The sequence below is a fragment of the Cydia fagiglandana genome, chromosome 14 (assembly GCF_963556715.1).
Source record: "Cydia fagiglandana chromosome 14, ilCydFagi1.1, whole genome shotgun sequence".
In the NCBI taxonomy this organism is placed as follows: Eukaryota; Metazoa; Arthropoda; class Insecta; order Lepidoptera; family Tortricidae; genus Cydia; species Cydia fagiglandana.
Window position 1 is genome coordinate 15996232 of NC_085945.1, and position 11967 is coordinate 16008198.

At 37.0% G+C, this 11967-nt stretch overlaps 2 protein-coding genes across 3 annotated transcripts in view; both read right to left on the bottom strand.

Moving 5' to 3' along the window:
* The window catches only part of LOC134670948 (torso-like protein), an 89513-nt gene extending 86137 nt beyond the window's left edge, over nt 1-3376 (bottom strand). The window contains exon 1 of the mRNA XM_063528782.1: nt 2619-3376. The gene's annotated coding sequence lies outside the window, so the exon portion shown is untranslated. The remainder of the gene's footprint in view (nt 1-2618) is intronic.
* A 174-nt stretch (nt 3377-3550) lies between these two features.
* Nucleotides 3551-8083, bottom strand: LOC134670900 (uncharacterized). Of its 2 annotated transcripts, none has more exons than XM_063528720.1 (3): nt 7983-8083; nt 7082-7125; nt 3551-6696 (listed from the first exon to the last, which is right to left on the bottom strand). In XM_063528720.1, exons 1-3 carry the CDS (start codon nt 7995-7997, stop codon nt 3717-3719), a joined length of 3039 nt encoding a protein of 1012 aa, XP_063384790.1. In that variant the 5' UTR covers nt 7998-8083; the 3' UTR covers nt 3551-3716. The 2 variants fall into 2 exon arrangements, with proteins under 2 accessions (XP_063384790.1, XP_063384789.1); XM_063528719.1 differs by having other exon boundaries at nt 7082-7131; nt 7983-8069.
* Nucleotides 8084-11967: the final 3884 nt, after the last annotated feature.

Below are 11967 nucleotides of genomic sequence, written 5' to 3' on the forward strand. Positions count from 1 at the left end.
ACAATCACCTACTACAGACTAGATATGAGCGCCGCGCCGGCGCGCCGCCGCCGCCGACAAAATTTTCGCGCCGCCGCCGCCGACACTACGCTATCGGCGTGGCATCGGCGTGACCTTGTTAGATAATACTACTTTCAGAATCAGATAATATATATTTTATCTAGTTTAAATCTTTAACGGGCCAGTCTTAATAGCTTATAGACATTCAAAAGGTATTTTAGGTCCATATAATTCAAAAATATCGATGGAAAATTCAAACTTTTTTGTTTGGTAACCGCGCTACTAATGTTAGGGCAACGAAATGACTAATTTTGCTAGCTAGCTAGCTCATCCGTCATTCACCGCTAATTTAACCATTGCAAGCATGGTTGAATGTCTTTAAAAGCTGTAAAGGGGGGTTCATTTCAGATATTAAGTGCTTTCACGCCCAAAGGTGGCCATTGGCCGCTATCTGAACCTCCAAGTTTTCGGCCCTATTTGGAGCCTAAATGTTGGTTCTTCTCCGATCTTAGCTCCAGGTCTTTAACACTATGGCCTCGGTCTTTATCGGCCTTCGAACTTGCTTACACTGGACTAATAGCATTCCAAGCACTGCTCTCTTGCAGCTTGGCCTTCGGCCTCGCACAGAAGCGCGCCGTAGTCGGCGCTCCGCGCATTCGGCCGTCAGCCAAGCTCACGCTTGATGTTTGATTCTAAGCTGTAAGCTTACCTGCAGCTCAGCATCTGGCCTCGCATGGGAAGGTGCCGGAATCAGGTCTTCGGTGTTAGGTGGATCTCGGCCTTGGGCCTCACTTTTTGACATAATTCGGTTTGTTGGGTCGATATTGGTTAATGATGGAGCTTAATTTTCCTCACTCCGGTTCTTTGGACTGTCGACCAGACGTTTCCCTGATATAGTCAATCCGCTACTTTTTAGTTAGCACAAAAGATAAGGGCCACGCAAAGATCTTCCGGCCAGGACCTCGCCAAGCTTAAGACTGCCTCTGATGCTGCGCAATATCGTTTATACTATATAAAAAAAAATCGTCCCTTTATTCAATACATTTTGCTTCAAATTGAAAAATGCACTTATTTTATCACTTTCTTATAGCAAAAACATGTATTTTCGGTAAAATTTTGGTTTGAATTATTTTTTCATTAATCAAAGGTGTTTCAAGGCCACGCCGCCGATTCGCCGCCGCCGCCGACCGATTTTGACCGGCGCGCCGCCGCCGGCTAAATGCCTATCGGCGCTCATATCTAACTACAGACGCCATCAGATAGGTAAGTAGGTATAGGTCTATCGGAGCGGCCAAGGTGCTCACAAATATCTGAACACGCCTCAGAGGGCCTACCGCGAACAGCGTTCGACGTGTTTCCTCTCTGTCGCACTTGTAAATTCGTAAGTAAGTGTGACAGGGAGGCAACACGTCGAACGTGTTTTGCGGTAGGACCTCTGATGTTAAGGAGTTAGAGTGCGTGTTCAGATATTTTTGAGCACCTCAGCAGCTCCTGTGTATAATTAATGGCGACTGTACCTAAATTCCGGTTGCGATACTTCAGGTATTTGTGTGTGTCAGTTGACTTTTTAGAAGACCCGTGGCCACAGTACTAAATTGATCAATAAATTAGCTAATTATTATATTGTATGAGTTTATGGACTGTTTGTCTGAAATAACTCAAATAACTAGTAAATATCAAAATCTATAGTTCGTTTTTTTTAGCATTAGAAAGAACTCCACAGAAGCAAGCGTGCAGTTTTTATCAGGCTCGTTTTTTGTTAATAATTATTGAATTATCTAATGTAGCATGGTCAATACATATAATTTACTTCAATTGATTACTGCTAAAAGTGCCGCATTTGGAACCACAAGCTTACTTCTGCGAAGTTCTTTCTAATGCTAAAAAAAACGGACTATAGTAAAGGTCTAATACCCACAGTAAAGGTCTAATACCTACTTACTTAACTTTTTTTATAATTTTTAGCTATAGTCTGTATCTTTAGTATTCTTTAGGTATTTAAATAAAAATAAACTAAATCTACCCTCAATTAGCTCTATAAGCCTGCCGAGGGTAGATGAAAACATTACATGATCAAATAATGTAGGTTAAAGTCAGGTCGTTCAGTGACAGATCCAGGCGGTTTTGTATTTGGTTGGTTAACCAATAAATGTTATAACTACCCGAAAATATACAAATTGTTTGTTTACTTTTATTTAAATACCTAAAGATACAGCGTATAGGGACCTACCTAATAAGTAACAGTTAAGTAAGTACTTTATTTATTTTATTTTAAGAAAACTACTAGTTATAGACCAGACCAACCTTAGTTGACACTGTTGACAGCGGTTTTAACAGCCCAGGCTGTGCAATAGAAGCTTGACGTTTAAAATAACACTTGCATAGTCTGGGCTATCAAAATCGCTGCTAACTTGGTCTAAGGTTGGTCTAACTCTAAGCAACTCAATCACCGATATATATTTTTATGTAAAGTTACTAGGTAAAATTATAAATACTAAATACCTATGGATTTTACATTAAACTTTTAGTTCTTAAACTGTGGTTCATTTAAAAATCTAGTCTTATAAGAAACTTGTAAGGTGGCTAGTTCTAATATAAATGAACCACACACAACTTACCTGAGATTACAATTCCATCAAAATCCAACCAGAAACCGATTTCCTAGGAACATGGACGATATCGAAAACATCCTCTCAATACAACAACATCGGTAGCTTTCAACAATAGAACACGATACCGCGAAATCACAGCAATTTACAAAAAACTAACCGACCGAACTAAAAACAATCACTTTAGACTTTTAGTGGCACAATACTGTTTAAAAAAGTTGTTCTTTGATACAATCTCATTTAGGAAATTGTGTTACTAGTTTTTTTTCGTCCGCGCGCGTCTTAAACTCGCGAATGGCACCAACAACCCACACGGCGCCCGGTCACTGACTGAGCATTTGGTCTAGGTATTTGTTTTGACTTGCGACTGTGGTCGTGGTCGAGCAACAAGTTGTTAAAGTTACTCGAATAATATTATATTTTCATCGGTATTGTTACTAATGTTTTAGTACTTATTAATAAAATTTTCGCGAAATAAATGTTCTAAATATTATAAAAATATTAATAGATTGCCAAAATAAAGTTAAGTTTAAGTTATGCTGTTGTGTCGCCATCTATCCGACATTTTGGTTACATCATATATATGATGCTAACGTATACATATAATAATTTAATCAGCGATTACTAGATGGCGTTAACCCATGTGAAAGCGCCATCTTACGGGTAGTAGCGGAACTAATGCATGCACGTGCGAACTAACAAAATGTGGTCAACACCCTTGAATTCATATCATTATGATTTTTAGTGTTATGGATAGATGGCGCAAAATTTAAAAACTTTTAAATACCTACGTAATCAAAAAATAGAATAGAATTTATTTATGAGGTATAGGTATTTATATTACTTACCTAAATATTATTGCACAGTAAGAATACGTGGTTGTAGTGAGAAAAATATGGTTTTTATACGGGCATGGTGGAATTAAATAGAAATAAATAACCTGCTTCTGGGATCCCTTTATTATGCTTCAAAAATAGTTTTGGTAATACGGATACAAGCCAGGGTCGTCAAATTAATACCTAAAATGCATAATAAGCATTTCGTAATCTATTACTTAACTCTACTTATTAATATTAATACAATTAGGGATAATTTGCCTTAGCTTCTTTATCCATATAAACCAGATCTTCCCTTCCACTCTAATGGAGTACCGCTGCTAGTTGCAGATTTCCCTCCTATTATCCTCCACTCCGGCCTATCAGGAGCTATAATTCTATGAGTACCATACTTCCCATAATCCATGTGCTTTACTATCCCTCTTGCTTGTGGCAAGGGTGTTAGTGATCCGCTTGCGTGTTGCGGCAGCTGTATCTCTGACCAAGCTTGCCTCAGTAATGCAGCGTCTTTAGACTTATCTTTGCTTGGGACCTGAGGTCTTTTAGGTTTGTTTTTGTTTGAGTCCTGAGGTTTTTTCTTCTTTGACTTTTCGGAATCTTTCCTAAACGACACTAGTTCTTCAATAGGCAAAACTCTCAAACCATTTTTAGCTTTGGAACTATGCCCACTGACACTGGCCTCAACATGACGTTTGTGCGAAATGGACAAAGGTACGATACCTAAAATTTTTGCAGGCTGTATCATTGTGAGTAACAATCCTTCTAAATAGGGAACTTTCGGTGACGCTGTATACTCGTGTGTGTTTTTTTTCGTAAAGCGATCGTAAGAAAATGTTTTTCCCACTAAAATTGGTCTGAGCTTTAAGTTATCGAGAGTTGACGTTCTACCGCTGCCATCTAAAAGGTTTCCCTCACCAGTAACGATCCAACCGTTTTGCAAAAGAACGTTTCGTATTGCTCTGTCCAATGCTGTGATATCTGCTGTACTTGTAGGTATTCTGTTACCGTTGAGAGTTGTGATTCTAAGTTGCTCTCTAAGCCAACGGTCGAAAGCTGGATCTTCTATATATTGATAATGGTAATCAAACTTAGGTTTGTACCTATTTATTCGATATTTCTCCCATTTATTAGGGATACGTGAACCCCCTTCCCAATAAGTTTTAATGGTCTTGTATATCCAACCTATAATTCTGCCGTATTTGTCTTTTCTAGGCACTTTCAATCTTTGGAACGTTGGAGTTTTAACTTCTTTATCATCCGGAAACCAAAATCTCTCGGTTAGAGGAGGTTTGATTTGAATGGATTGTTTAGGTTCGTTTAAAGGTTTTTGTTCTGTATGCCAAATCGTTTCAATTCCGCCTGGTAAAGTGTGTTCTGGGCTACTTTCTTCAAACAGATTTTGAGGTTTTAAAGATTCAATTAAGGTCGAATCTATTGAAGGTGTATCCAAATTAAGATCATTATTTATTAATGGTTGTACAAACGCGTGGCTTTTTTCTTGAGAATTTGGGTATTCTTCGCCAGGAACTGGTATAAGTTCTGACAAAACGTCTTGTGTTGGAGGCTTAATATTATCAATCACAATTTCTGTCTTTGTTTGGTCATTTCCTCCTGGTACAAGCTGTGAAATTATATATTCAGGATTAATTTTATTTTTATCAAGTTCCGTTGGCAATTGCGGGACATTTATGCTAGTTTCATCAATTATAATTTTTGCTTTTTTGTCGTCACTTGGAGATGAAATAAAAGGTTCAGGTTCATTGTTTTCATCGAGTTGGATTTGCCATTTTGGGATTTTAAGGTCAGTGTCAACCACAATTTCTGGCTTTTTGTGGTCATCTTCTCCTGTGATATACTGGGGATATGAAATAAAATGTTCAGGTTTAACTGTGTTCTGATCAAATTGCATTTGCCACTCCGGGAGTTTCATTCCAATGTCATCAATAATTCCTGTATTTTTGTAGTCATTTGGATAAGAAATAAAATGTTCAGGATTAACTTTGATTCCATCAAGTTGCATTGGAAACTCTGGGATTTTCATTCCAATGTTATCAATCATTATGTCATTGTTGTGGTCATTTGGATATGAAATAAAATGTGCAGGTTTCACTTTGATTTGATCGAGTTGCATTGGCCACTCCGGGATTTCTATTCCATTGTTATTAATCATAATTCCTGTATTTCTGTGGTCATTAGGATATTGAATAAATTGTTCAGGTTTAACTGTGTTCTGATCAAATTGCATTTGCCACTCTGGGAGTTTTATTCCAATGTCATCAATAATTCCTGTATTTTTGTGGTCATTTGGATATGGAATAAAATGTCCAGGTTTAACTTTGATTTCATCAAGTTGCATTGGCCACTCCGGAATTTTTATTCCATTGTTATTAATCATAATTCCCGTATTTCTTTGGTCATTAGGATATGGAATAAAATGTCCAGGTTTAACTTTAATTCCATCAAGTTGCATTGGAAACTCTGGGATTTTCATTCCGATGTTATCAATCATCATTTCTGTATTTATGTGGTCATTTGGGTGTGAAATAAAATCTTCAGGATTAACTTTGATTTCATCATGTTGCATTGGCAGTTGCTCTGAGTTCTTTATGCCAATGTCATCAATAATAATTTTTGGTATTTTGTGGTCAGCGTTAGGTATAACTTTATTCTTATTTACTTGCATTTGCCATTTCGGGATTTTCATGTCAATCTCAAAGTTCATAATGTCCGTATTTTTGTCGTCATTTTCTCCTGATATCTGCAGTGGATATGAATCAACATCTTCATCAGGTTTTACTTCGTCTCGATCAAGTGGCACATGCCATGTCGGGAGTTTAATGTCAGTGTTAGAATGTTGTTCATTAAAGTCTTTAGGTATTTTATCATCAGAATGTATAATGTTTTCTTTACCTTCATTACTGTCATGCTGTGGTATAGGTTCAGTATGCGTTTTATGTTCCCGTATATCTTTACTAGGACTGATTTCAAATATTTCTTTAATAGACGGATTCTGATCAATATTATGGATGTGACCATATGAGTCGGGGAAATCGGGAATTTTCCTCTGATGTTCCTTTTGGGGAATGAAGCTGATAATTTCGCCCGTGTCTGGTTTCTTGTATACGAATACAACTAGTCTCTCGACACCTGAATGATCTGAATCCAAGCTGTTGATGATCGTAGGAGAGTCCGCAGGACACACACAATTTTCATTATTTTCTTTTACGTGCTGTGGGTCAAATCCTGTCAACCTGAAATTAAACTAAGTGTAAATCTTTGGGTATACAAATTGTAATATCTAAATATGTAGTTATATTGTTTTTAGGGTTCCGTACCTCAAAAGAAAAAAAAAAACGGAAGCCTTATCTTATAGGGTCACTCGTGCGTCTGTATGTCCGTCCGTCTGTCCGTCTGTCACAGCCTATTTACTCCGAAACTACTGGACCAATCAAGTTGGAAGTTATTTAAGATAATAGGCAAAACATTAGGGTGCGGAGAGTAAAGGTCGACAACGTTCATCATGTAACACCTGTGGAGTAGCAATCCTCCATAGGCTACGGAAACTGCTTACAATCCGTATGCTTGTTTGCCACCGACATAGTATTAAAAAATAGATATTTAATGGTTAATACTGACCTTAGTGCGGATGCTTTCACCATCAAGTACATCAACGGTAAAACCTGAAACCAACCAATTTCTTTCAGTGGCAATTCTATATATATAGAATTGCCATGAAGGAATGATGATGATACATATATATATATCATCATCATCATCCAGCCATAAGAAGTCCACTGCTGAACATAGGCCTCCCCCTTATGGGGGGTGAATGCCATAATCGCCACGCTTGGCAGGCGGGTTGGCGATCGCAGTCGAGTACACCGAATTTGAGGGACGCTGCTGCCCGTCCACCGGTGGTCTTGGACGTAGTTTAAGGACATACCCGGGTCCATATATATATATTATTTTATTTAGCCCGTTATGGATTCCCACTGCTGGGCAAAGGCCTCTTCCATTGATTTCCACAATTCCCGTTGTAGTGTTTTTTTCCGGCCAGTTATGATGAAGATGAAGGCGTCTAAGTTGTCCCGCCAACTCCGCCTGGGCCTGCCACGTCCTCTTATGTAAGTACTTGTATAAAAACAACGTAAGGATGACTGGTGAAAAATTATTTTTGGAGTTAAGTCTAACTTTTAAGTAGGTACGTAATGTACGTATCTAAAGGTTTATTTCTTTGTTTCAATTAAGAATATACTTGTATAATAAACACGTTTTTTGGGCCTGGTGTATAAACGAATTACGCTGCATAGATAGGTACAGATTTACCCAAAATAGCATTAATAGCATTAATGGAGGAATGAACTCAATATTAAATTATTTAACTGTATTAATATTTTAATAACAAAAAATAGAATCAACGAACTAAGTCAGGACATGAAATGACAGCTTAAACCTTAATTAGACACACTTTTCTTAGGCATTATTCTGATTGTTACTATTTTTTGTTAACTAATAAGTAATATTTTTTGTAACTTACCTTCAATATACTCATGATTGCACAAAAAACTAACACTTATCAGCAAATCTCCATCTCTGTGAACATTCTTAGTTCGGAAAACACGTTTTATAGCAATAATTAAACATAATTAGTGCACCGATGAAAAAGGGAAAACGCACTAAATTAGCGAAGATAATTAATTATTTCTTTGTAACGGTTTTCTTAATTTTACCTTTATTTAGCTAATTGTACTTTATGTTAATTTTCTATGTGGTTCCGCGTTATTGGTTTTGTCGTCTGGGTGTTTTTTAGGGTTCCGTACCCAACAGGTAAAAACGAGACACTATTACTAAGACTGTACTGTCCGTCTGTCCGTCCGTCAGTCTGTGTGTGATAGCACAGAATAAATAATAGTACTAGGTACAGAAGACTCACTCTCTAACAAAACGCGTCTGTCACGATCAGCACAGATATGGCCGCTAGGTGGCGACAGCGCCACGCGCGGCTTATGGCAAACCCCAAAATTGGGGTCGAACGGATGGACTTTTAGCTACCTGTAGCAAAGCGACGAAATCGCGGAGTGAGCCACGTCTGGTGATAGCTAGTTGATATTTTCAATTTTGATGTATTTTTGTTGCCGCTATAACAGCAAATACTAAAAACAAAATAACATAAATATTTAAATGGGGCTCCCACACAACAAACGTGATATTTTAGCCGTTTTTGCGTAATAGTGCGCGAGTCCGACTCGCACTTGCCCGTTTTTTTTTTAAAGTAGGTACTTACACATCACAATACCAGTAGGGTAGTAAAAGTGGGTTATATACGCATATTTTACATGATATATAAAAACATAACACCATAATAAATCGGTCAAGCGTGGGTCGGTCTTCAGAAAAAAAAAACATTGAAAGCATCCAACTCGCGCTTGGTCGAATGATTATTACTATTGCTACGAGTTTTATATGTATAACCGTCGATTAATTATTAAAATTTATGATACACACTATTAAAATAAATATGTTATCAGAATAAAAATATACATAGGTATACTGAGGTATGATTGGCCGCTCTCCGCAAGTTTGAGATTAATAAGACATATTAAATTAAAACTTATTACTCATGTAAATTTCAGTATAGCTATATTGCTAACATAATTACATATTAATTGCACAAATTTCTTTATTATCGAAAAAACAAAACTCAAATAATTCTTCCACATCACCTGGGTAGTCATAATTCAATATTCTTCAAGTAAAAGATTTTCTGCTAATATTAATATTAAATTCATGTTTTTCATCACAGACTTCACGGGATTTAACAATCAAATTGGTATTAGCAGTGCAACAGAGATAAATATAAGGCTCATTAAAGTTTCAAATCAATTAGTTTTCGGTTTCTGTTCAATAGGACGATCCTTTTGGGGCTGACTCTTTAATTTCTCCTTAATTTTCTTCAACAGCTCAGTCTGTTTCTTATAGAAATACCCTTCTTCCTGAGCAACCCCGTACTCCCCCAACGCCCCTCCACTTTGCCTGACCGATCCGCCCCCTCCTCCACCCCTTCCTACCCCTGATCCTGGAGCACCGGACCCCTGGATCAACCTGATCAGGGTACAATACGGAGGCCTGACATGAGCACGCACGGCGATTTTGGTAAACATTTTTATTTTTGTGTTTACGAATTTGACTGTTCACTGACGTTTGAGTTTGTTTTTTTTCTTTGGGTATGTTACCTCATTATTTTAGTATAATTATGAAACCAACCTTTTAATCATGAAACACACTTTTTAATGCGTAATTGCGTATCTACTGTCGTTGAACATTTACCGTAAATAAAATACATATAAAATACTACAATAAGCGGAGTAGAATCTAGCTGAGTATTTGGCTGTTTAGGCTCAGTTTTGGTTCGTTAAAAATAGCATTAAAAGAATTAAAACTAGAACACCACTAGAACTATACTAGAACACTGACGCTTGACGGGCAATAATTGACATACTTATCAACAAGACAAAATGTAGCTAAACAAACCATCAATTAATAGTTTTGTTATGTTTCCTTCACTCCATAATATATTTACCGCCATAATTTTCTTCTAAATTACCAGACTCATAGTCATGAGTTTCAACAGTTTAATCCGCAGTGCTCTAACCTACAGAGTGTTTTCAAAAAGTCAATCGCCAATGTGTGCACAAGTGCGTTACGTGGACAAGTCAGCAAAACCACCGGCGAAAGCAGAAAGAATAGATAAAATAAAAATGCCAGGTTTCGTCACTCCGGAGAACGAAAAAGAGGAAGGGTACTTCACTCAAAAGGCGAAACGTGAGCTGGAAGAGCTGAAGAAGAAGTTAGATAAACCTAAAGTTAAAAATTACGAGAAGAGAGATTAAGTGAACCATTGAAGGCTTTCCACGGATATAACAATTAATTTTCATCAAAAAATATATAGATATTTTCAAAACTGTACTGTGTTTTTTAGGGTTCCGTACCCAAAGGGTAAAACGGGACCCTATTACTAAGACTTCGCTGTCCGTCCGTCCGTCCGTCTGTCACCAGGCTGTATCTCACGAACCGTGATAGTTGAAATTTTCACAGATGATGTATTTCTGTTGCCGCTATAACAACAAGCACTAAAAACAGAATAAAATAAAGATTTAAATGGGGCTCCCATACAACAAACGTGATTTTTGACCAAAATTAAGCAACGTCGGGAGTGGTCAGTACTTGGATGGGTGACAGTTTTTTTGTTTTGCTTTTTTGTTTTTTTTTTGCATTATGGTACGGAACCCTTCGTGCGCGAGTCCGACTCGCACTTGCCCGGTTTTTTTATAATATACCTGTGTTTTAAATAATAATATTTTTGCTCGGAAAACATGTAAAAACGCAAAAATGCGCATTTTCCCAGAGATAAGACCTAGCTAGATCGATTTTAGCCCCCGAAAACACCCATATAGCAAATTTCATCGAAATCGTTAGAGCCATTTCGGAGATCCCCGAAATCTATATATTAATAAATATACATACAATAATGGCTCGTTAAAAGGTATAAGATACACGGGTGTAATGTTCTGTTAGCAACTTTTGTTGAGAACAACCCTGAAAACGGTAAGAAACATGTGATCCGTACCATAGTCGTACGGACAAGTAAAGTTCGACAATTAGATGGAGACTTGAATTTTCTTTTAAGAACAGTACAGGTGCTTTTATGTTACTGTTATACTTAATAAATTTGATCATAGCAATGAGTACAAACGCGTACTTCATATATCACCTATATCACCTAAAAAATTATATCACCTAATCAATATATCACCTAAAAAATTATACTCAGTATAGACACAAACTGACTTTATCCTACATAACAAAGGTATAGTAGAAACAACACACTGATCATTACATACTTTATTTTTTAACAAAACTTATTACAAAAATTTAACGCCCATTTATTGTATCCTCCGGATTCTTAATGACTATTTCTTTCATAGCACCTTTGTTCCTTAATCGTTCCTTTTCTTTCCTCAATCTTTGCTCCACGGGTGTTTCTATTATAACTTCAAAATAGCTCTTCCCAAAAGGACGAGACTCTTCTTTTTCCTTGGCAAAATTTCTAGCAGCATTTGTAACATAAGCGATATCCCGCATAATATTTTTTGCCGAATGATGACCGTTTAAGGAGTGAGGTATACTCGTACCATGACTCAGTTCCAGTCTTCTGTTCCATTGGAATAACGGTTTCATACAATTTGAAGGGTGTACACTGGAATTTTCACAAGTCCAGATTGGAGAATTAGAAGCTGAGAAGAATTGCTTTTGTAGACAAGATTTTACTAAATCTTGATATTTATACGATGCGCAAAACTTCTTGATGAATAAATTCATGGTAGGTAATTAAGAAATGGCATTATTTTTGCAAGACTCCAGAGATTTTAGAGAATTTTGTCGAAACCGAATTTAATTTTCAAATTTGTGAATGAATAATGACATAATGTCAGTCGATTTGACGATTTTAACGAAAAACGATG